Below are 25,912 nucleotides of genomic sequence, written 5' to 3' on the forward strand. Positions count from 1 at the left end.
CATGTCAGGTTTTAAGGCACTGGTCCAGACTGTAAACAAGTCAGTCTCTTTGGAGCCTGCTTTGGCAGCTCTGCTGAGGTTGCTATTTGTATTAAAATATTTGCTAACCTATTCTTCATAAAGCCAGGTATGTTTCCGTGAAAAGGAGAGGCAATGTTGACATCTGTCCTCTTGCCAGCAGCAGCAAGCATATTACCTTGTTATCTTAGTTAACCCTCCCCCATGCTGATGCCCTAAATAAGGGACTGCTGAAATTCTAACCCAGGGCTCATTACGTTTCTGCTCCAAACACAACTCTGAGCAAAGGACAGGAGCAGCTCAGTCTCACCATTCCAGTGGCACTGAGATCAGAAGAAACCTTACTGCTGAGAGAAATCAGTGATAGAAAACTCTGGAATGTAAATTTTAGATGAGGTAGATATTTTCATATGGGGCTGACAAGCGATTTAAAGCACTAAGGAGAGTTCAAGAGGGAGTTAAGTGGTCCATGTAGATACATGGATACTAGAAAAATTTGGATGCACATATAGGATACAGGATAGACAAAGAATGCATCTCATCCCTAAGCTTTTTGGAGCTGTGACTACATTTTGGTTCTCGGTTTGTATGAAGTTTTCTATAGCGAGTCTGGCCCCAGCTATAATAGATCATTGTAATAGCTCTGCTCATATTACGAGGTTGGGGAGCGGAAGGAAAACAATCTAAACAATGTAAGACCACCACAATTACTTCAGTTGTTTTTATATCTTACCCATAAAACTGTGGGCACTTTTCAGACATAGAAAAAGGCATAGACTTGGACTTGGGTCTTATAGCCTAAAGCTCTAACCCAGTGCCTATTCCTTGCACTTTTAAAACTCACATTGATGACATTAGTAGACCTAGGACAAAATGCAGGAAGGTCAGGATTATTATTTATGTTCCAAGATTAAATGAGGTGTTTGCAAGAAGAAAAAGGACTGGCTTCTGGGGGACAGAAGGTTGATGCACCTTTAGTATAAATGTGTAATCTGAAAACATAGGAGGTTTTACCTGGTTGGAGTTTTGATCCTTCTATTTGCCGTTGGGTAGAATAGTTAGTGATAACTTTGCTTTCCTGTTCTTCATTTCTTTGCATTTGATATACAATTCAAAGCATAATGAAGAAATGTGAGAAATATTCTACGATATATACACAAAAAAGTAGTTAATTCATGCACTCTATTGTCTGATTTCTAAATTATGAGATATATCTACAAGTTAGAGAATTTTTTCTTTTAAAAAGATAAGATTTTTCAACGCACCTGTTGCTGGCCTCATCCTGCTTCCACCAAAGTGACAGCTTGAAGCTTCTATTCTCTTTGATAGGATCAAAAGAAGATGCATGATGAGCATATTTCAGAGAATTCCCCACCAAGCGTCTGCTAAGCATGCTGCAGGCTACATCCTGAAGTGAATTATCAACATTAAAATAGTTGTGCATTTACTTAGTGTAGCTGGATCAATTCATATCTGACCCTTTGTTACAGGAATTCCTAGATGGCAGTATTGATATGGCTATGATGGATTAAGTATACAGGTAAAATCAATTTTGTTGGAAGTAGTGGAATGTTTGTTACTCTAATTTATATCGTTGGAAATTCAAACAAACTTTGGGGCATCTAAAATCCTTTTTTCCATGTCATATCTGAAGGTTGGTCCATATTTCTGAAGGCTTTTTTTTTTCTGATGGTATTAGTGGGATTACTGGGAGATACTATCTTTCTCTGCAAACCTAGATATGGAGATTTCTTCAAAATGTGACTATCTGTTACAGTTTTTTTCTCAGATGTGTCTCTAGTACAGATCTCCCTCACTTTTTTCACTCATTGCTGCTGTTAATTTCAGCCTTTTTTCTTATCTCCTTCCTGCTTCTGCCCATTCCCATCCATTATGGTTCCCTTTTTGTAATCATCATGCCAAACTCCTGTTTAACTTTTTTTTTCCCTTATTTGGTGGTATGAATGGGCTTGCTTCACAAAAGACAAAGCACTCCACAGTATCTTTATTATTGTTTTGATATTTTTTCATTCTCATGTAATTATAGGCTGAGTTACTTTGATATGGACCTGGTCCAACATCTGAGTATTTTATTGGTTTGCATACTGTCAGTGTTAAAAATTACTTTTTCCTTTTAAATGACAAGCTTCCCATACATTTCGCATCTTTTTTTCATTAGCTTTTCTTGACCGTAGGTCAGGTCAGGTGCTTTGCCATCTCTGCTGCTTCTGTCGTCTCCTAATGTTGACACTGACTTTTACAGAGGCTGTTATTCTTATCTTTGAGCTTTCAAGCAAGGTTTGTATGCAAGATAGTTTTTTTTTTCTTTCTCTGTCTTCTTTGCTGTCTCTGCTTCTTGTCTTTTGATTTGTCTTTAGCTTTTGTCTTTCTGGTTTTTTGGCTCAGATGTTCGGTCACAGAGGCACAGTTATTGTGAACTGGCTGAGAGAAAACATAAAATAGAGATGGTTTTTCTTCCATAATTCAGTTTTATGCAAGATCTTCCATTATCAGGCTGATTTTGAACCCCACCCTGACTTTTTCAAGCTGAAATTAATCCACCTGAAATTGCACAGGCAAACTTCTACATTAGACTACAATATTCCAGGAAAATGTGACTGATACTAGGCAAAATATTTGGGAGATAGAAAGATATTTTAAAAACTGGGGTGATCTCACTTTTTGGACAATTTCCTGATATTTATTTTAAAGAAATGTCATGACTCAAAACTGTCTTGACCAAGAAACTCCAAATTTGGGTTACTTTGTTATCCCTGGCAAGGATAGGTGTTTTGGACTCAGCTTGGAAGGTTGTGCTTGTGATGGGTTTATAATTTAAATATCAGTAACAACGTCTACATACATTAGAAACACATCAGTTTACTAAATACCACATTCTGGTTTGTGCATTGTTTATAAACCACAGACCCAGCAGCCTTTGTGCTCTTTAACCAGTATGCAGTACTACACACTCTTTTGGACGCACATAGCCAAAGGCTACCAGATGCCTGAACATTTGCTATTATATCCATCAAGCAGGATGTAAGAAGCACTCAGTTTGAAACATCTTCTGATCTCCACAGGAGTTTCTACAGAGTCTGTCAGCTTCTTGGGCATCCTTAGGATTGTGCTGGCTAAGAAGACCCCTCAGTGCCTCTCTGGGCATATCCCAAACGTGAGGTCTCAGTGAACCCTCCTCCCAGTCTACTGTTTGATTATGAGTAGCTCTCTGCATTAACTGTGGCTTTTAGGGAAGCACTTAGACATTTTTCTTAAGCCCCAGAATGCTGAAATATGAAAGTTCTCTAACCTAGAATTGAGTCCAAGGAAAAAGGGGATTTGAAAGTGCATATGGATAAAAGGGTAATTCTGAAATAATGTCATTACTTGAACTGCTCTGTTACTGGTAAATAAACATATGAAAAGTAGAGAATTAGGACAGACTGGATGTAAACACCATGATAGAGAAAATTACCTTGTTATACCTGAATTTTAGTACACTTAAAGACAACTTGGTCTGCCATGGAAGGTCTGCACAATCTCTAAATATTCTGGTTCATGATTTCTGGAGTCTCAAGTCTGTTTTTTGGGTTGTTCTGCTCTTAATCAAAACTGATGTAGGTCAGGCAAGTACTTTATTAGGGTATTGCTATGGCATGTACTAGGACATCGTAAGAGTGAGTTTTGAGTGAGCTGTGATTCCACTGAAACGTGGAGGTGGCAGACTTGGCCTCTAGCTGCAGATGATTGCCAGCAGGGCGAGTCTGGTCATGGGAGTAGGAAATTCAGCAGAGGCTGCAAAACTCTCCCAAGATGGGCAAATTAGCCCTTACTAAGCTCCTTGCTGGCGCTGTGAGTCAGCTACTGGTGTGCAAGCATGGCAGCTTAGGTTAGATAAGTTTATATTGCAAAACCATTCTGTCTGCCACGTAGAGAAATGTTGAAACATTTTGAAATTCTTCTAATAGCAGTACCTTTATTCATTATGAGTCTGGGAGGTTGTACCACCTGGTAAAACCATAGTCCAGACTTATTCAGAGTTTAAAGTTTAAATAGTCACAGTAATTAATTCAAACTAGTGCAATCAAATCCATTTCCAAAAAAGGGAGACCACACACCTCCAAGATACCACTTCGAATGCTTCTCTTTTGAACATCCCAGTTGTCAGGAGAAAGTAGTGAAACTGAAGTGCTTCTTTCTGAAATCCTCTGTAGAGCAGTGCACTGATGAAGTTTTTTTGTTGTGAAATGCATGTATTTTGCTATTTTCATCCCAAGACCTCTGTTCCACTCTGGGGAACTGAAAAACAAACTTATTACATGAGTGAAATGGGCAATGGCTACCTCTTCAGTAGGGACCTTGTGTACTCCAGTGATTAGATTTGGGATAAGTTGTCCAGGCAAAAGAAAAATGGAGCTAATAAATTTCAGTGCATCTTTTGAAAAGCCCCAACAAGCTTTTATCTGGGGAGGGGAAATTTTTTGACAGGTTAGGATTTTCTAGACCATAACATTTCCTTTAAGAAGAGTACTTCCTTCAAAATCAGTCTCAACTGTGTTTGCTGACTGTTTCAGGCAACATCAGAAACACTTTGGGGATAAAGGATCATTTTCTAGAGAATACTCTGGTAAAATGAGGGGTCTCTAGCCAAATATGACAATAGTCAACATAGTTCCTTGTGTACTTCACAGTTAAGTAATCTTATTGAAGGTTCAAAGAATTGGATTAAATTCCTTTTGGATTTCCTGTGATAATCTCAGTTGGATCATCTGCTCTTACATGTTAGAGTTCAACGATGTCTGAGTCTGTTAAGGAAAAATGACATTTATTAGACACAACTTTCTTTTACAAACCTTCCTCATATGAATGGGACAGCATATGCTGCTTAGAGGACTGTCTTGCAACTAGTGAGACTTTTGGATAGATAATAAAAAAAATACTGTCAGATAGGAAATAATGAACTCCAGTAACGCTTTATCTTAAAAAATTGTGTTGATTTTGGACTTGGTTTCTCTCTCTCCATGTTTTACAGTCCATTTAATGTATACAGCGATTTTAGTCTTTTGTTTGAAAAGGTTAAATTGATCCTGCTTTGCATTGTTGCATGACAGGTAGTTTTGTGAACTTGAAGGATCAGAGTCCTTGGATATAGACTTGTATTCCAGGACATGGTTTGGGGGTATTGAACATTAATCAAATGGACAAATACTTCTTTTGGGCAGAAAAGTTATTGTTTGGATTTGCTCTTTGTATATTTAGTAACAACCCCCACTAGTTATTTTTAAGGACATCTGAACTTTGGGAATTATGCTTATATGTTTGTTTTGTTCAAATCTAAGTGGGCAAATACTAAATGTTTAGCTAATGCAGATCAGCCTAGCATCACTGATTTACTCAGCTAATTATCTATTCTAGTCTCTGTGAAGTCATTGAAAATTTTACTGTTAATTTTAGAGGACCAGGTTTTGATCTTTTAAATATTTAAACAATTATGTTTAGGAATTGTGACCTTAGTGAGTGCTTTAAATACATATGATGAAGGAAGTAAGCTTGTGATGTGTTGTTCCACGTGGTAAGAATGCAAAGATTGTTATTTTGTTTGGTTTAGTCTATTTTATTAAAGTACTTGAGGAGAAATACATAAATTGCGTAGTTTAATCTTTCAGTTAAGCAGGAGTAGTAAGTTCTTTTGGGCTAGATCTTAGTTTCCCTATTTTTAATGCAGAACTTCTCTTGTAAAGATTAACATGTATGACAGAGGCAAGGTTGCTAATTCTGTCTATTAACAGATGTGGATTTTGCTTGAGCGAGGTTAAATGTCTGATAGTGATCTATGTCATGACACAAATATAAGTATGGAAGAAAGTTTGTGCTGGCTTCTCTGACAGAATGCCTTTGCTGATTTTTATAAGCTTCATCCAAAACCCAAAAAGAGAACCCTTCAGTGCCATTAGAGAGAAAGAAGCATTTCCAAGAAAAAGGAAAATTTGAAAATCTGCATTTTCAGCAGTGACTAGTATTGGTTATTTCTCAGTTTCAATGTTCACAAACCGAGAATTCAAAGGAAAATTTGGAAGACAATCCAAATGAAAAGGGGCCCCAGTTTTCTGCTTTTCAGACTCCTTTTGAAGTACCTCCACCCAGGCAACTGTATCTCTACTCATTTTAGAACTCTCAATCTCATTATTCTCTTTTCCTCATCTTTCTCTCTTTTCCTCTTCTCTTTTCTATTAAGGTCAAATCCTGCCTCTCCTGATGCCAATAATAAAACTCCCATTGATTTCAACATCAGCAGGAAATATGCAGTTTGTTATTTACCACAACCACCACAATGAATCTCTGGGAAGAATTCATTTATATTCATTCCAACGACGCCATGAAAAATGGGCTCTTGCTATTTTATCACATCCAAACTGTTGCTCTAACTCTAACATCCTAGCCGTTGCTAACAAGTCAGTGATGATTTGTAAACCAACAATTTATGGTAACCACATTCCATCCCCATTATGATGTGTGGTTTGGAAATGGAAAAGTAATCAAGACCTCCTGTTAAGAGACTTTATTTCAGTTGAGGATTTCTGTAAATAAAAGCATTTTGAAATGATCATTGCTATATGATTCTAACTCCAAATTGTTCATTTGATCTAGGCCCCATCTACGCTCCAAATTCCTGCCAGGCTCTATCTGTCAAGAGTGTGAGATCTCCAACAGTGGCATGAGCATACTGACAAAACTGTTTTTATCAGTACAAGTATTTTCACTCAACTGGATAGTTTCACTAGACTGGAACAGCAGTTCCATTTCTTGGAGACAGCTATGTCCATTCCCTGGAATACTTCATAATACTTTATCAGCACACTATAAGGGTACTCTGACATAAATAAAGGCCTCCTACTACAGTTACAGTAACAGATGAAGAATTGTAGTCAGACCCATGGTATGTAGTAATGCTCTTGGGAACTAGGAGCCTGCGTAGTTTGTGCAACATTTTGTCTTGGTTGTAAGGATTGTGGGCTGTCACTATGACTCTAAGGAGGACTTTCCAGCACTTTGATGGGAGACCACCTAGAATTACTGGTAAATAAACTCAAACAAGGGAATTTTGTTCCAGTACTAGGTTCTGGTACCAACTAGGTTGAAAACCTTCTTTTAATCTCTTTGACACTAACACACTATGTCCTTCCAGCCCTGTGTAAGAAGCCTAACAGCCTGGCTTTGAGACTAGAGCCATTTCGTTTGGTAACTTGTTGAAAGAGATATCAATTTAGGCCATATAGAGAGTGCCCCAATTAATCAGCCCTAACTATTATGTGATATGAGGATCGAGACTACACTAATTAGGAGATAAAGCTCTCTTCCTACCTCTTCCTCTCCAGCAAAAGTCACTACCTGATTAGGTTACATATCCCAGGATTGAGCACAATTCACTAGGGGTAGGATGTCAGCTGAAAGGGTTTATATGTATGCTCTGATTTTCTATTGAACAAAAGACTGACTACCAAAAATAACTCTTAATACTGACTTTTATTTTATGGCCTAATACTATGAAAAGGATTTGAGCATGTATGAATCCACATGAGGTGTTCATTAGCTTGTCTGTATTTTAATAATGGTATGAAAATTAAGAGATATTTTGTTATTAAGTAACTTTCTAAGTAGTTATCTCCACAACACTAAGGTGAATTACATTTTTTAAAGGAAATTTTACCTCATTTGGTACAACAGACTGAAAGATAAGACACTAATCCTGGCAGGAGAGCTCATTCTCCATGGGAAACTAAGCACAGGTCCATGATAAAATGGATCTAGGGGCTTAACTCTCATTTAACGTGTTCCTTCTCACTCCTAACCCTCTGCTACAAGCACAATGCCTTCTTGATGGTGACAGCACAACTGTTCATGAGTCTGCGTTTTGAACTAGACCTCTGAAATTCGGTTGAGGAAAAGCAGTATGTAAGGGAGAGAATAATAATGGAAAGTAGTTTCCCAATCTGTCATAGTCATGCTGCCAGGCATGGTGAGTAGCAATGAGTGGTGGAAAGTGGGAGAAGATTTTAGATAGGACTGTCTGACACAAGCAGTAGTAGTAGTGCCAAGGGCAAAAGTGTCACCTAAACCAGCTTCAGAAAAGAGCTCCTATATTTCACTAAAGAGATGACTAACATATTTTCCTACAAGCTGCTAAATATGAGTTCTGGAGGGCTTTGAAAGGACAAGTTCTACCATGCCTCACTTTGCATCCAGAGGTTCACTTGAGTGTGATGATAGGGACCACTGCAGCCCAGAGTGGTTCATCTCCCTTGAGTATTATTTGATAATATCTGGCCTCCCCAGTTCTGGAAACAGGTTTAAAAATCTCAAAGTGCCATTACATGATTTTATCCCTATCGTTCATTCTTTCAACATAGTCCTTCGGGGCATGGAATCTGTATCTCTTCTTTCTTTTCACAAATATTTACTCTCCCGGTGTATATGCCTTTGGCCTAATATATCACGTTGTTCTTTAATTAGAAGGTTAATAAAAAGGAAGAAAATTGTCAGTATTTGTCCAGCAGCAAGAGTCTATCAGGTTACAGGGCCGATCTCAGCCAAGCACCATGTTTACATTAATGCTGATGCTGCGCTACCACCTTGTGGGCAAAAGGTAAATAGCGCTGAGCTGTTCGACACTCAGGGACAGGGTCGGCGTGGAATAAACACGGTACTGGCTGAGAAGGTGACTGGGCAGTCCACTTGATAAGGACAGTACAGTCTGAATCCTCCAGACTGAGACAGCTGGAGATCTGGGCAGCCAGCAGAAGTCAAACAGATTGTGAAAATCTGCTGGAGCTCTGAAGTGTGATAGCAGGTGAAGGGTACCCTTCAAAGGGATGTGACAGTCTGGTTCTCCTCTAGAATATAAAAAGAAGCAAGTAGGATGAAATCATGTTCCTATCATACTAGAGTACCAGTGCCTTTATATAAGAAACTCCTCTGATCTGCCTGCTCCTAACCACAAACCTCAGAGCTACTTACAAATTCCTTGACTGTCTTCCACCTGCTAACTCATCAGACAAGTCCTGTGGCAGTGTATTACCTTGGAGTCCCAAAACCTCTCTGTTCTTCTCTCCACATGGTGGGATTACAGCAGCTCTCTTGCATTTCAGTGCTGTGCTTCAGGGAAGAATAGAAATGAGAGAACCACCTAAAACTTCAGTTACTGAGTATATTATTATTATTAAGAATATTATTGGCAACCTCTTCATCCCATCAGAATTCAGTGCCCCACCGCACTTAATAGATTGCAAGAGAAAAAGCTGTATTCAAAACATTGTCTTCCTTTTCCCTAAAACTGAAGGAATCCCCCTGCATGTCTGAAACTCTGCACAATTACAAGTACTGTCTGATGTGCCTCCTCGCACAGGAATACAGAAGGATTTGGAAAACAAGTGTTGCTCTGACATCTCTGTTACAAGCCAAAGACTTCCCTGGAATTGTTCAAGAAACGACTGGACCTGGTACTTAGTCCTGCTCTTCAGTTGATATGATTCTATGACTCTATGATTGGCTGAAGGTAAAAGCTTCTGGGGGAATGAGTTTCGTGTTAGTCAACAGGCTAGAGATCCAGATTTGCACTAATACCAAATTCTCTCTGTGGTCTGATGTGATGCAAAATCTTACTCAAGGTTTTTACATCCAGAGAACATATCCAAAAAGCCCAATTAATCTGGTATTACAGAACAAGCCTTTCTCAGTTGCTCTTCTATTAGAGTAGTTCACTTCATGTGGTAAGTTACATGTCTGCTGGAGTAAGCACGTGAACTTGGGTCTCTAACATGACTACAGATTGCCTTAGTGGTAGGCAGCAGCATTCTTTCTGCTTTCCTTCTGTCTCACCTCCCCCATCCTCTACATTTTCATAAGACAGTTTGAGTATTTTTACCAGGATTGTCTCTTCCAAGCTCAAGAATGATCCATCCTGACAGACAGGAAGCCAAGGAAAGATGGCAGGAGGCCTGCATAGATGAAACAGGAGCTCCAGACAAACCTGAAACATAAAAAAAGAAACATGCAAGAGATGAGTTTAGTTTCAGATCTCCCATAAGGAATATAGACATATTATATCCTACAGGATGAGGTTAGGAAAACCAAAGTCCAGCTGGAGTTGAATCTGGTGAGGGATGTAAAGGAAAACAGGAAGAGCTTCTACAAGTGTATCTAGAGCAAAAAAGTGGGGGAAATGTAGGCATGCTGCTGAATGGGATCATGAAAAAGACTGAAGAACTCACTGACTTCTTGGCTGCAGAAATGGAACAACTGGAATCTTAGTGAAATGCAAAATCCTTCACCTGAGGTTGATTAGCCACATGCACCAGTGCAGAGTAGGGCGATGCACCAGCTGAGAAGCAGCTTGGCAGAAAAGGTCAGATGGCTAGGGAGAACTGATGGACAACAAATTGACCATAAGCCAGGAATCTGTCCTTGAAGCAAAGATGGCTAACAGCACCCTGGGCTGCATTAGAAAGGCTGTTGCAGGCAGATGGAGATAGGTGATCCTTCCTTTCTTCTCATCACTGGTGAACCCACATCTGAAGTGCTGCAGCCACAAGGACAAGGACAGACATACTGGGGCAAGTCTAATGAAGGAATGTGAAGATTATTTATAGATTGGAGCATGTGACATACAGGAAGATACTGAGAGAGCTGGAACTATTCAGCCTGGGACAGTGGAGACAGTGGGATCCTAGTAATGTGTATAAATACCTCATGGGGAGAGTAAAGAAGGTAGAGAGCCTTCTCATCAGTATCCTGGGACAGAGGAAATGGGCACAAAATCAAACATATGAAATTCTGTTTAAATGTGAAAAGGGTTGTTGTTTTTTTTTTAATACTGTTAATGGTCAAACACTAAAACAGGCTGCCCTGAGAGGTTGTGTAGTCTCTGTCCTTGGAGATATTCAAAGCCTGATTGGACACAATACTGAGCAACATGCTCTAGTTAACCCTGTTCTGAGTAGGGTGTTGGACTACGCCATCTCCAGAGGTCCCTTCCAAACTCTCTGATTCTGTACAGTGACATATTCATTATTCCAGACACAGTTCTGACAAGACCAATGCTCCTACATACAACTTCTTGTTCCCTTTTTGGCAGAGAGAGGAAAAACATTTCTATGTCTTGATTCCACTTTCAGGATAACATTCAGCCCACAGTTTTTGTGGGACGTGAGTCCTCATGCTCTCTTCAGCACTTTTCCCTGCCCTACTTCTACTGTTTTCCAAAGAAATTTATTGAAACATCACAGCTCCCCTCAAGCCCCAGCTTCTGTCTTACACGGACATGGAAAAGACCAAAGTCTGTATTATCTTTTTGTGTGGCATAAGCACAGGATATGCCAAGGGCATGAGGAACAGTAAGTGCACTGCAGGTGCTCTTCCACTCCAGCTCTGTGTAAGAGCGATCCTTTAATTCAGGATTAGATCACTCACCTCTTATTTTGTCTCAAGCACAGCAAAATCGCTACACAGGACTGCCGTGAATCCAGGACTCTCCCATATTTTCTCATCTACTGTCCTTTTGTTTTTCTCTTCCACTGACCAATAGTGTGAAATAGCAGAGCTGCTGTGGAGTAACATCTTGTGTACTATGGAACTTAGTCTTAATTTCATCTACCAAGATCTTGCTAGTGAATGTTTTTCATGTAATACTGAAAATAACTTCTTTACTGAGGGTGGAAGTCTGGAAATGTGGCAAATTCTGAACCTGTTTCTCTGGAGAGAAATTGCTAGCAGAAGATTTTGTGATGGTTTTGTAGGAGGAATTCTGAGTAAAACAGTTCTTGGTGTTTTTTGGTGGTGCCCTCAACTACAGGAGTACATTTTTCCTCACTTCTTTGAGCAGGGGTCCTTAAGTAAAAAAATATTTCCTATTGCTCCATGTTTCCTAAACAATATAATTTACCTTGCTCTGTCTTGCACACGAATATAAACAGGGTTCCACAATATCAAAACTGATATATTAGAAAGCAAAAAACCTGAACTTCCTTTCCTGAATTCTCAGGCGACATAGTACACCGTGAAGCACAGCCCAAGATAGCTCTTCTGAAACTGTTGTACTACATATTTTAGCAGCTTAGAATACAGAACTAAGTCATCAGTAGGAAGCATATGGGCCCTGTAGTCCACTGTAATAAATTTAGTGTTTTCAGCTGTTAGCCAGCACTTAAAGGTTTTGGTAAACTGCTTGAATGTGAGGAGCAATTTTTAGAAATTAGTCAGGAAAGACTTTGTACAGACCATCTTTTCTATTTAAATAGTAAAGAGTGATGTGTTCTCTAGTTCTACGTATAATGACATCATTGCTTCTTTACTTCGTGTTTTCAGTCTGGTTCCTGGACAAATAGAGATGTCAAGGTAATAGAAAGTCAATTTTCTCCATGAAAATATTTTTTATCTATCTATCTATCTATCTATCTATCTATCTATCTATCTATCTATCTATCTATCTATCTATCTTTAACTCCATTTAATCAAGTAATATAGCAATACAGAAACAAATGGTGTACTTACAAAACACAGAGAAATTGTGCTTGTATGGTTTGCCCACAACCCAAACAGGTAATATCATCAGAAAACCAGTACCGAAATAGTGATGGGGTGGAATTATTCCCAAACTGTGTAGGTACATGATAGCAATATTGGATGATATATTGGTAATGGAAAGTCCATTCTGGTAAATTCTGACTTGCTTTCTGCGCAGGGATAAAGACTGGTAATTGAAAGTTATAACAAGTAACACTGGCTAGCAACTTTCATTTGCAAAAACTCCTTCCTCCTCAACCTCTCTGCAGCTAACACAATGTTTCATAAAGGGGCAAAACTTCAGATTCAGTTGCAAAGCCTGCCTTTGTAGGATACTAGAGATGCAGGAATCAAGTTAAATAATTTTGTTTACTCAGATTTAAACCAAGAAATATGAACTAATGCAAGAGTCAGAACCAAATGAAATGTCTGAAGTACAAGACTTAAACACTGTACAAAATTCATATCATCATCCAACACACATTCCATTTCTAACCCATCAGTTTTGGGATTCATTCAGGAAATACTTAAAAACAGGCTTTTTTAATGGGTTCTATTGAGACTGTTTCTAACAGTCTTGTACAAAACATAATGATGATCATCTGTGTCATCTTGTCGGATGTTATCGAAAGACAACATTTGATAATTAAAAAAATTAATAAATATTTTCCTTCTGCATGTTCATTGTAATTGTCTGTTTATATCAGAGTATTTTAAGTGTGCCAGTCTACCACTTCAAGGAATATTTCATCATACTGACAGTTGGTGATTTTTTGTCTGTCAGTAAATATAAGAGGAAAGTACTAAATGCTGCACAGTGGTATAACTATAAATAGATCCTTTATTTGTTACTTCCAAATTTTATCTATTATCCTGCTAACAGAAATTTAGCTGTTGATTCTGTGGGATCAAGTCAAACTGGCTTCACTAAAGTCAGCAGTGTATTCTATTTTATTGCACACCATGCTCAAACTCCACATCTTCAGTGACAGATGAAATAAGCCACATCATTGTAAATGGTATCTAAAATTTTTATAAAACAGCCACTCAACTTCCAAACTGGAGAATTCTTCTAGTTACTGTACCTGGGAGGTGTTAGGTGCTATATTTTATATTCAGTAATTTATGTTTAAATCTATCACAGTTAATGTTGTGAAAGATGTACCTTGAAGATTAACACCACTGGTTGTGGATGGGAGTAGAGGTTTGGTTTCAATACATGATATGGTAGCTGTCACCTCTTTTACCCAAGTGTAACCATTTTGCCAGGTCTTATTTGCCTTCGGCAAGGGTCAGGTTTAAAATTAGAGTGTCCATGTGTTGCTCAAGTTTCACCCAAACCCCTGGGAAAATAATATTGAACTTTCTCCTGTTCAGTGGCTTAATTTTCCCCATCTGCAAACACAAATCGAAGGGATCAATAGATAAAATTTTAAACTAAAGTTAAAAACAAACTCTTGAAAAAGTAGTTAGGGTAGAAGACAGCTCCTATCATACAGTTCAAGGAATAAAAATTTTACAGTCTTCATTTTGAGGGTCAGTGCTTGGCCAGCTGTTCACTTTTCCTTCCTGAGACAGCCTTCTCAAAATTTAGGACTCTGATGTCTCGCAAGGCAGCAAGGCCTGGTCAGCTTCAGCTCTCATAGAATCATAAAATCATAAAGTTTAGAAGAGACCTTCAAGATCATTCAATCCAATGGCCCACCCAGCATTACCATTGTAACTCCTAAACCATATCACCAGATCCAGGTGCTGCTTGAACACCACCTCTTTGGGCAACCTGTTCTGATGTCTGACTACCCTAGAAGTGAAAAATTTTTTTTCTAATATCTGATCTGAATCTCCCCTGTCTCAGCTTAAGGCCATTTCCTCTTGTCCTCTCACTGCAGGCACAGCAGAATAGACTGGCCCCATCTTGCTATAACCTCCTTTCAGGTAGTTGTAGAGAGCAATGAGGTGCCCTTGAGCCATTTCTTCTCTAGACTAAATAAACCCAGCTCCCCTGGTGGTTCCTCACAAGAAATGTGTTCCAGACCCTTCACAAGTCTTATTGCTCTTCTCTGTGTGTTCTTTTCCACTCACCATGTAAAAAACTCTTTTCTAAAGATGCCTTTTCTACTTTCCAAGCTTTGCACCCCATGTTGAAAGTAAATGCCTTAGATAAGGATAACACTCCTCAGGCATGATTAAAAAGTCTTAACTAACCTAAACGCCTCCAAATTTCTTCCTTTACACTAAAAAGCTCCCTTTCAGACAGAAACGTTTCTCAAGTATAATGAAACAGCATATGCAAAGCAAACATGTTTCAGGCCTATCCACCGGTGCTTTAGGTTCCTCATCCCTTTGCTCTGCCAGTTGTCAGCCAGACTCTTTTTCTAGTCTGTCTTTCTTTCCCCTGAGGAATTTTTGTGGTGGGAGAGGGTGCCAGAGATTTGCTTTCACTTTGGGCCTCAGCCACCAGCATTACCTAAACTTAATGTATATTTAATACGATACAGCCAGTAACCCTTTCTGCCAACCTCTGATCATGCGCCAGCTGAAGAATGCTGCAAAGTAATGTCTTCTAACTGAATCTCAAAGCCCATGTATAAACTCCTGATTAGTGGTGGGTGAGATTATCAGGGATGTATGTATATACCCCTCTGTTTCTATGCCAACTGGAATTTCTCCATGCTGTAGGATATCTATGGAAGCAGGCTCCAGAGAGCCTTATGTTTTTGCAGTTTGTGTTTAAGGCAAAGCTACTGGAGGGTTTTTCCTGGTAGCTTCACTTCCTGACTCAAGAAGTCATGTAACACTTCTATGCATGGTTAGTTGATGGTCATGATTTACTGGGTAAATGATGACATTTCAGTGATGGGTGTAAGGAGATCTTCATTCGTGTGGTTGTACATGGAAGAATTAAATGTTTTAGGTTTCTTCAGGAATATGCTATCATTTCCATGGAAGCTTGCTTTGATTTGTTTTCTTCTTCATTCACAGATCATCAGAGATAAGGAAGACTTAGGGTAATGAATTTTTTCTTCTTGGAAGGTCTTTCTCTTTTTTCTTTTTTTTTTTTTCCCCCCTGCTGGCCTTTCTTGAAGTGGTTAAATAAGGTTTACATTCACCAGGTAGTATAAAGATCAAAATGTTAAGGGAACAAAAGGGAAATGATTGAGAAGGTCTTTCTGAGGATGACAGCTCTGCATTGTAATACAACACTGTTTCTCATGGGAGTGGGTGGGAGGCCAGCCTAAATTTCCTCTTCCTGTCCTGCCAAATTCCCCAAATTGCATAACTGTGTATTCTCCTTACACAGTGGTACCCTTGGCATCCCTAGCAAATCTGCAGGGAAGCAGTGAAGCAGCTGGAGACTTGAAGGTGGACCAAAATTGGTAGAGGACAGACTTGGTTAACCAAAAAAACAAAACAAACCCAAACCCACAAACTGAATTTACTAACTCTCCCATGTATAACAGAACAACACAGTACAGATTTAATAACATACACTATTTTGCTCTAAATGCACTCCATCTAGGAAAAATAAGTTTATCAGGATAAGCAAAGGACCCATGGGGAGTTCATCAGTTCAGTTTCAAGTCACAAGATGTGTTTTACTTGGCTTTGGAACCTTCTTGTGTAAGATTAATACAAAACTGCTGAAATGCAAACTGACAAAAAGACATATTTTTACTGGTTGGTGCTTTTTCCTCTGTGCCATTATTTTCATCAGGAGGCCCCATTGCTGCCTTTCCCATCACTGCTGCCTTAGACTGACAGGAGTATGAGGTACTTCTTGGCTTCTGTGAGGAAGTGAAAGAATGACTATTGGAAGAGCAGAATGACTAGTGTAACTCATAAGGATGTAACCCTGAAGACTTTTGTTTGTCACTACATTGAATAAAAAGAAAAGAATTTGGACCTTCTTAGAGAGGAGTGTCAAACATGGCTATCCTGGGGTAGGTTCTGCCTGAGGAAGGAGGGTCAGATTTACCTCCTTTGGAAAAACATTTACACATCTTAAAAGTGCAAGTAGCCAAATCCATTACTTTTGCAGCTCCACTAAGTTTCACTGGAGGAGCCTCCCCTAGTCAAATATGCCAGCTGACTATCACTAAGACAATAAAAAAATGCAAGTACACCCACAGTGGCTTTGATAATCCCACTCTTGTGGTCTGTGTACAGCACCTTAGACAGGCTCAGTACTGTCACTGGGATTGCTCGAGAGATTGGGTACTACTCAGCGTGTGTAAGGGTGGGAGAATCTGGCTCCAAATGGCTTCTTTTTCTCTCCTTGCTACAGGAACTGGAAAAGACAAGGGTGTGTGGGCGGGCCTGGAGTCCCTCCAAGGAAAGTGTGAGGCCTTGGGCAAAACAAATCCATCAGGTCTCTCATTTCTTCCAAATATAGGTCTGTTCTGAGTAATAGCCAAACTCAAGTCTAAATTCCACATTCAACCATTTCAGAGGGAATACATGAAAAAGACCCTATGGCCTACAGAATCCGTCTATAGAAAATATTTTGATAGCTCTTCCGCTCTGGCATTATCTTCCACTTAAAAAGAAAGAAAAAGAAAATACACAGAGCTGGAGCACATGATTCAATTTTCACTGTAAAAGGACTGATTGATGAAAATAATACTTCTGAAAACAATCTGTTGTGAGCTATCAAACATTTTTGCCTATGCACCAATTGGCAGGAAGCAGACAGATAAATTATTACAATATGTAAGGAAACAAATTGCTCTGAGGAGAAATGGTATTTGTGTGTGTGTGTTTATGAGCAGGATAAGTAGAATTAAATCCATAAAAGCATGCTCAGAGATCATCCTCCATCACAGCAGAAATATACTGGAAGGAAAGGAACCCACTTCAGCTCTGTCCTTGGCTGAATTTCTAGCAAAACAGGGTTTATGATATGCAAGTGTTCTTCTGGAATAGAACAGAAGAATCCTGGACTTGAAAAAAAAAAAAAAAAAAAGCTTGGGATGCTCCTGCTGTTGTGAGAAAGGGGGTCTCATAACCATTTTTGTCAAGATACTTCCAAATTTTTCAGGCATCACCACACTTTAATAAAATCAAGCATTTGCAACAGCTCCCCAGATCTTGAGTATTACTACCCATGGGAAAATTTGCTGAAGTGCTTGTAGACATGAAGGTTTAAGAGACAGCATTCCATTAACTTTCAATAAGACAGTTTCTTTAGAGTCTGGCGCATGGAAAAATTACAGTGAGATAAGCTCTGCATGAAGTAACAGCATGTGGATTGCTCTGTTGTGACTGTCTGTGTACGTGCTCCTATCCCACAGCGACCAGTTCAGGAAGGGATGATAACTCCTTTTCCATCAAGAGCCAAACCACCCCACATTTACCTCAGAGTTCAGACCCTGTACACTGGCAGCTGGTGGGGAGCAGTGGACAGGGAAGCTGTCTGCCACGTGCTAAACACACTTTTGAATAAATGAGTAGAGCTTCTAAGCTGCACAGGATGAATTACATTCGTGGATCACTATCACCCAGCTTGAGCCATGAGATCCACATTTTGCCTGCTTATGCCATACCTGTAGCCTGCATCAACCCCATGTGTTTGTACTGCTGCTAAGAGGAGATGGAATCCTTCCTGTCTTGAGCATTGCCTTCTTTTCCTAAGCTTTCTATTTGTGAATAGTAGAGGAAGGAAGGGGACAAGAAGAACATGAAACTCTGGAATAGGCACTTATTAGATTGATTCTAGGAAACACGACCTGCAGATTGTAGATAAATTTCAGGAACATCTCAGAGAGGGGCTGGAGAGGCAAACAAGATGAATTGGAGTACATATCAGATATTTGTTCCATAGCAAGGCTATACAGCTGCTAGTGGTTGATCCTAGGTTTTCCACTAGATGTTCCATATATTTGACCTTTTGATTATTACTACAATCATCATGACATCAATAAGAAGCAAAGATTTTTAAAGGTATCCTGGAGAATCTGAATGCCATGAAAAACCAACAGAAGCCTATCTCTTAAAGACCTCTTTGCAAATCTTTCCTTACACAAAAATCTTCTCCTCAGAATTCAAATTTCTTATTCAAATTAAGCACCCTTCTATGTGACAGAGCCAGAGCATCTTGGGCCTTTTATTTTCTGCTTTTTCTTTTAGCCAAAGTATAAATATTCTGTGATCTGAAATGCGGCAGGAAATCTTTTTGTCATATTTGAAGGCTACTGAATGAGTATTTTAAAAAATAAATAGTGAGCAGAACTAAAGTGTTCCTCCTACAAAGTTTTGTATTTGCACATTGTAAGGGAACCATTCATAGTTTGTGGGCACAGTAGTTGATAATAATTGCTAGCAGCAATGAGCTAGCTGCAAGGACTGCTAACTGTAGGCAGCTAGCCAACCTAAGTGGTTGTGATCATGTCATGAAGGCAGCAAATAAAGGACTGTGTGGATGAAAAGTTACTGTGCTATTTTGTGATAGATAACTTGAAAAGGTGACAGGGGAATAAAAAACCCAATAAAGTCCAATAACAAATAAATACACTGCAAACAGATGTAGCTCATATCACCTACCAAAAATGGGAATAATTTGGTCTTTCGTGTCATTGAAACATACTAAATAGGAACTTACTAATGTGTTTAAGTCAGCAGCATAAATTACAGTGAAAAGATTAGATAAACTGAGCTGGTTTGCACATTAAAGATTTTTGCATACAACTACAGCTTCATCACTAACTCTGAAAGTGCTGAAACCACCTTCAAGTATCTCAGTGACAGGTGAGATGAACTGCTGTAGTTTTAAGAGATGTTTTCAAGGGCCAAGCAGAGGTTTTTTAGTTCCTCTTTCATCTGACAGAGTGCCTTCTTGACTTTCTGTGGTGTGTTCATAATTTCAACGCTGTTGGTGAAGGGGTCATAGTACAGAGCAAAAGGCTTCTTGATCTTCATTGTGTAGTTTCTGTGGGGGAAGAAGACAGAGCTTCTAGTTCAAAAGGCACTTCCTTAAGTGTAAAACCTGCAGGACCTAATTTCTCACTGTGTGGTCATGGACTTATTGGGGAGCAGAGGCTGCACTGACACATCCTCACGATACTCTTTAATGCTGTCTGGTGCAGTACATTCTCCCCATGGCAGAACTACTTGCAGCCCTGAAGATCTGCAGTGCCTTCTTTTCAGTGTGGCTGGCTTAGACTCGTCTGTGCTCTCACAGTTCTACACTAACACAATTCAGAGTTATTACAACCACAAGCTGAGGAATGCAGGAGCACAGCATGTCTGCCGCCTTCACTTCCAAGAAATAACCTGGAGTAGCTCTTTCTGCGTAAAATTCTAAAAACCTGTTGATACTAGGCATCCTCTATTTTTCTGTCTCTATTAAAAGAAAAAAACATGATTGCTTGCCATTTTTGACAATATTTCCATTAAGTACACACTGGTAGGAACCCCCTGTACTGATGTTGCCATATGTTTTCTGTGCTGACAGATTCTTGTGCCTTTGGTTATTTTGAGCAGCTTTGGCTGTGTAACTGTCTTGAAAAAACTTATTAAAAAGCTTCAAGTCTGAGAATGGTGTATTCCTTGTCCTCGTATGTTCTTTCCAGGTTTGCCTGAGTCAAATGCTCTGCAAGTCCTCTCTCTTCTGCCAGTAAGTTCTCACCTACGTTTTTACACATATTAAAAATTTGATGTGAACATTCAGATTTAAGATGAGGAGCCTAATTAGCCATTGCTATAGCCCCAGCAGACAGTGCTTCTGGGGAAGAGGTGGGGACAGTAGGGAAGAAGTCTGGCTCAGGTTCTTTTCTTCTAATAAATTCCTCATTTCAGCTCCTACATGCTCCCCAGTAGCTCTACAATCAGCCTCCAGCCAGAATTGGTCATGTTGTTCTAACTGTTGGAGACGAAGGCCAGAATTTAAACTCTACTTACTTTAAAAAAAAAAAAAAAAAGAAAAGAAAAAGAAAAAAAATCCTTACTGCATAGCATAATACAGTTAAAGAAATATGTTTAGAAACACCTCGAGCTAATTTGAAATAATGTCATTTGGATTGCAGTCAGCTACTGTGTAGAAATTATATTGCCTGTGAATGCTGATTCTGCATTCTTGTGCAGATATAATCGGAGGAGAAAAGCAATCTTGTTTTTAAGCCCCCCGCTGATCCATGTTAATTCCTGAGACTGCTATAAAATTTCTGTGTGACCTTGGGTAAATCAGTTCTTCATGGCCTCCTATTTGTATGGACTAGCACATAGGGTGGGACTGCACTCTCACTATTAGTTACAGACTTTACTTAAGAAGATGCTAAAACAAAGCATTGTTAAGATTAAGTATGGGACAGGGCATAGCAAGATATAATTCTGAATTTTTATGAAGCTTTTCTGAGATAAACAAGATCATGTTTAATTTTGTTGCAAAAAAGCCATTAAGCAGATGCAATGAGTTAGCCTGGCATGGTTATTGCAATAGTGGTAGATGTATTTGAGATTAAGACTCAAGCCAGTGTGACCCCCTCAATGAAAATACCCACAATCACTTTACTTACTGAAGCTTGACCTTGGCATCTTCAAAGTTTTCTGCTACGAAATAGACAGGCTGGAAGGCTTGATCCTGATAGGGGTGAACTGCAGTCACTTCTGGATCAAAAGGCTTGTACTCTGGCTTGTTTGACAAAGCATACTTTGTAGCAGGAACAACACAGGTTAGAGCAGGTGAATGAACAGAGAAAGAATTAGTCCCTGCTGGACTGTGAAATTCTCTTCGTGGAATAGTTAGGGGTAATATCAAGTCCTGTTCTTTCACAGGTCAAAGCTGATTTTCATAATTACCAGTTAATAAACCAAATAATAAATATTAAAAAAATAAATTAAAAAAAAAGAAATATATATTTCCTATATTATATTGATGGACTACTGGATACCAGAGCCATGTTCCCAGACATGGAAGGGAAAGTCTATGGCACTTCCCAAAATATAAGTATCTGGAAGAAAATAATATCATGCTACTTTTCTTCAACTAGTATCATAGAAGATTCCCAGTCCTGTGCAGCAGTACTTCAAAGCCCCCTTGCCCATGTCACAAATCTCACATTTCCTGTACTGAAGAACAGATAGAATGCTTCTGTGTTTTATGCACAGCTCCTAGGTCAGTATAGCAGCCTAAAATCTTCCTTGAAGCCCAAAATATAAATAAGCAGTATCCTCTGTGTGTGCGTGTTTGTGTTTTTGGACCCACGGAGGTTCTTTTATATGTTCGTCTCAAGTTCTTTTACATTGTCCCTCAGGCAAACAGGAGGATTACAGAAGCCACTTCTGTCCACATTGCATTCCATAGGCACATCTTTATCATTTGTTTACATATACTGGAGATACCTTTAAACCAGACACCAGCTTAACACCATCACAGAATCCTAGGAAGGCAACACAGGTCAGGCTTAAAGTGAGTTCCTAGACAGTTTGTCTGCCCCTGAAACCCAAATGATGTCCTTTAAAGCTAGCTCAGCTCTAGTGACATTTAAACTGCATCATAGATGTGCCTGAAAGCTGGTTGTGCCTCTAGTTGCCCAGGTTGGTGTCCCACAGACGCTGTGGTGAAGTGCCCTGGGTGCAAACAAAAAGGAAAAAGGCAACCGATCTCAGTCAATGTTAAAACCATTTTATCCACCTTCAGACTGTCTCATCCTCCTAGGGACAGTCTTTTAGTACCCACCCCTTCTTTCATATCTGCCTCTTTGCCTTTTTCTCTCCTTCCTCAGCCTTCAGAAGGCTCCCTTCGCTATTTTATAATCCAAATGCCAACTCTTATGGTACTTGTAAATAACTGGTAAGAGTGGGTGACACAGCAGAAGACTTTCAGTTCAGTCTGCTAACTGGAAAAATTCAGACAGTATCCTTAAGCCTATTTTTTGATATTTCACTGAACCAGGCCTGAACTCTCCATCACTGGAGGCCTGCCTTAACCAGGAGACCGATGTGCTGCAGAACTGGTGCAGAAATACATACATGGCTTTAAAGGAAAAAAAAAAGAACAATAATATAAAATGCTAAAAGATGGTGTTTTTCTTGCTCTTCATTTCAGTGTGTAATTGAAGAATAAACTTTGGAGAGCACTCATACAATCTAAGATGGTTGGTGTATACACAAACATGAGGCTGCTCTTAGAATCTTAGAAGCTCTGGGGACTAATGGGAAAAGATTTCAGAAACTCAAAACCTGACAGGGGTCCCGCTATGCTGTCAGTGTTGAAGCAGAACTGAAATCCCGTTGATTTCAGTGGAAGTTCATCTTGAAACTGGATGGCCTTAAAGGCCTCTAAAAGTTAAGTACTAGTTGTGCTGCAAGAAAAGCATATGTAGCACTGAGTGTTGCCAGAAGTGCGGTATGAGCCATAAGATTTTACAGTATGTAGGACAGAGTCCAGCTGAGTGTTAACAGAAGAAGCATTTTGGATAATGTAGAACAGCTGACAGAATATAGTGAAATAAACAGTGCAATACTGAGAGCTGTCGGGGAGGAATTCTTACAGTTCAGAGGAGGCAAGTTTGGCCAGCAGTCAGACCCATTACAACTGTTCAGTTTAGACTCGGGTATGGTTATCCCTCTGATATATAGCTGCTGTTACCAAATCATTTGTTAAATAACAGGGATTCAAGTGCAAGACTCATGCAGATATTGTCTAGCTCTACCTCTCATCCTCTGCCTTTCCCCCATGTTTTGCCCTGAGTTTGGGTAGGATCAGTTCATCCAAAGCAAATATCTACCTGAAGCTGAGTTTAAGCTGCTGAGAGTGTGTGCTGTGGAGCAAAGGGAAATGTTTTGAAGATTTCATAGTCAGGATGTGGTTCCCTGGGTTGCAGTCACACACCCACAGAGAGTCAGTCCAGGCTGCAGTTCAGGGATGTTCCCAGGCTTCTTGGTGATGCTAAGTTCTCATACCACATTAGCTGGATGTACTGGTGCTCACCCTCTTCAGCTGCTTAGGTGTTCTCTTCTTGTAGCTAACCATTTAACCTTAGTAACTCCTGCCCTTATTGCCTCCTCAACGGCCAAATCATCCTGCTATTCCTGGTCTAGAAGCCTTCAGTGATGAGGAAAACCCTCCTTTGCACAGGCTGCTGCAGTGTGTCTCCTCCAACACATGACCTGCAGTGATAATCCTACAGTACTTGTTATATTCACTGCTAACAAAGTGCCAAAAACTTCACTACCTGTGCCAAATATGTCGATCAGCTGAATGATAGGGAATCAAGTCTGGGAACTCCATGCAGAAGCCCACCTCGGGGCCCATACTGAGAAGAGTGGCAGATAATTTTTAACATGTAAAATGGCTTTCTCCCAAGCAGCAACAAAACTTATCTAGAGCTTTCCCAAGTGCCAGTCTAAAACTGCAAACTGTGTTTTTCAAGAAACTGAAGTCTGTCATGAGTCCAGTCTTCATCTTCTCAAACAGATCTGTCTAGCCTCTGCTTTATTTCTAAAAAACAAAAAATCTTTTATGAATAGATACTGCACTACACATATTTCCTCTCTTCAGCCGTAAAAGAGTTGGTATAAAAGTTGGCATGCATTTGCAGGTTGCTAGCAGGTGCTTATGCATAGGACCTCACTGCTTTACTCGCACTGCCACTGTCTATACTGAAGTTAGAATCAGATGCTTATGCAGAATACAGGGGTGAAATGGAAATATTTCTATATTTCAGTTTGGTTCTAAATAAAAAGATGAATCAGTCAGCCACAGAAGGAAACTTCAGCACCTAAAGCCATGGATATAATTAACTTGTACATAAAAAGTTTCAGATGCTCAAGGTGAAGTGCACAGAACCACTAAGACATTGTCCCAGAAGCTACACAGTGATGAACTTGCAGAGCTCACACAGGGATTGTACAGGGTGCATAACAGCATTGCTTGTTAACTACTTGCCCATCTTCAGAATTAGGTGCTATGTACAAGATGAACACATTGTTGGAAGGGGGATAATTCTTCTTCATTACATATTGAATATCAATGCCATCACATCTGCATGTATTTTCAGTAATATGATGGATGAAGACCCAGGTGGAGCCAGCTTTATTAAAAGTTTATCCAGTAGCTTTACCCAACAACTACTGATACAAGTAATGAAAGGAAACTGCCATTTATCAACCCAAAGATAGTTATGACTTCCACTGTCAGCCTCGGAGGTAGGGAGTTCAAGATGCAGTTGTAGTTTTGTGTTATATAGCACAGTTTTGTGCACAAGCAGTTCTTGCCTACTGCTTTAATCAAAAGCAGAAGAGTTTGTTGGTGTCTGGGGAAGAAAAGGATGGAAAAAGAGGGGAGAGAGCACAAATCCAGTGCACTGAAATCCAGACTCTCCAAAAGCGAGCATTTTATGATGAGACTTTTTTACCTTCATCTGTGTCAAAATTATACAGAAAAAAAGAGGCAACATCATACAGATGGATTCTGGGGTGTATATTGCTATGAAAGCTACATAAGTATCAGCAATATGATTACCTGTGCCCTTTAGTACCCTGTTTAACATGTAAATAAATTTGACTTAAAACTATAAAACATTAAGATAAGTAGATTATAATTAATGTTGCATTGAACTGTGCTTTGACACTGGATCTTTATGGTTCTACCAGGTAAATAAATGCAAGTTTATTTTTCCTGTTTGTTGGCAGTGAGAATAGCAAGTACTGAAGGATTTTCAAATAAAGAGTAGCTTCAGCCTTATCATAGAATAGATAGACATATAAACAAAATGCATTGCACTGGAGCCTAATTGGTAGGGGAGCTTATTGATCTGCTGTTTCAAAGCAATACGCTTCATTGTTCCACAGATGCCTGCTACAGCAGTGCTAGCACACTGAAGTTCATGAGCAATCAGGCCAAGATCAGGCTGCTGTGTAGAAAGGAAGTCATGTGTATTTCTCTGGAGGGCTAAGGAGCATGCAGATCTCTCAGCTTTTCAAGAGAGAAAGCTCTCTACAGATTTTGCTCACAAAAATCTCCAAATTACAAGTCTTGGGAGAAAACCAGTGCTAAACTCAGCAAGTGGTAAAATGACGGCTGATGTCTGGGAGGGTTCCCCTTTCTCTGTGTTAATTTCAGCTGCCCCTCTGTTGGGACTCCTACTTTAAACGTCTTGAATTGACACGGGAAGTGGGCTGACTGTACACCATTAGGACAGTTTTGCAACATGTTTATTGTCATAACAATCCAAAGATCTCCAGTTATGGGAGTCCAAGCTATGCTAATTCAGCAATTGTTCCATGTGAATGTAGCCCTGTTACACTGCTGGTTTATGTGTTAAGCTTAAGATATATTTCCCATGAAAAAAAGAAAGAAAAGTTTCTGGTTTATAAAAATGCTTCAAAAGAGTCTTAT

At 39.5% G+C, this 25,912-nt stretch overlaps 1 protein-coding gene across 1 annotated transcript in view; it reads right to left on the reverse strand.

Moving 5' to 3' along the window:
• Positions 1-18,515: 18,515 nt before the first annotated feature.
• Positions 18,516-25,912, reverse strand: part of LOC113958913 (tyrosine 3-monooxygenase-like) — a 30,822-nt gene continuing 23,425 nt past the window's right edge. Inside the window, exons 11-12 of the mRNA XM_027667558.1 lie at positions 21,087-21,220; positions 18,516-19,501 (exon numbers count right to left, since the gene is read on the reverse strand). Of these exons, the coding sequence (XP_027523359.1) occupies positions 19,342-19,501; positions 21,087-21,220 (294 nt within the window). The 3' untranslated portion in view covers positions 18,516-19,341. The remainder of the gene's footprint in view (positions 19,502-21,086; positions 21,221-25,912) is intronic.

Source organism: Corapipo altera, unplaced genomic scaffold (genome assembly GCF_003945725.1).
Source record: "Corapipo altera isolate COAL_440 unplaced genomic scaffold, ASM394572v1 1, whole genome shotgun sequence".
NCBI classification, from domain to species: Eukaryota; Metazoa; Chordata; class Aves; order Passeriformes; family Pipridae; genus Corapipo; species Corapipo altera.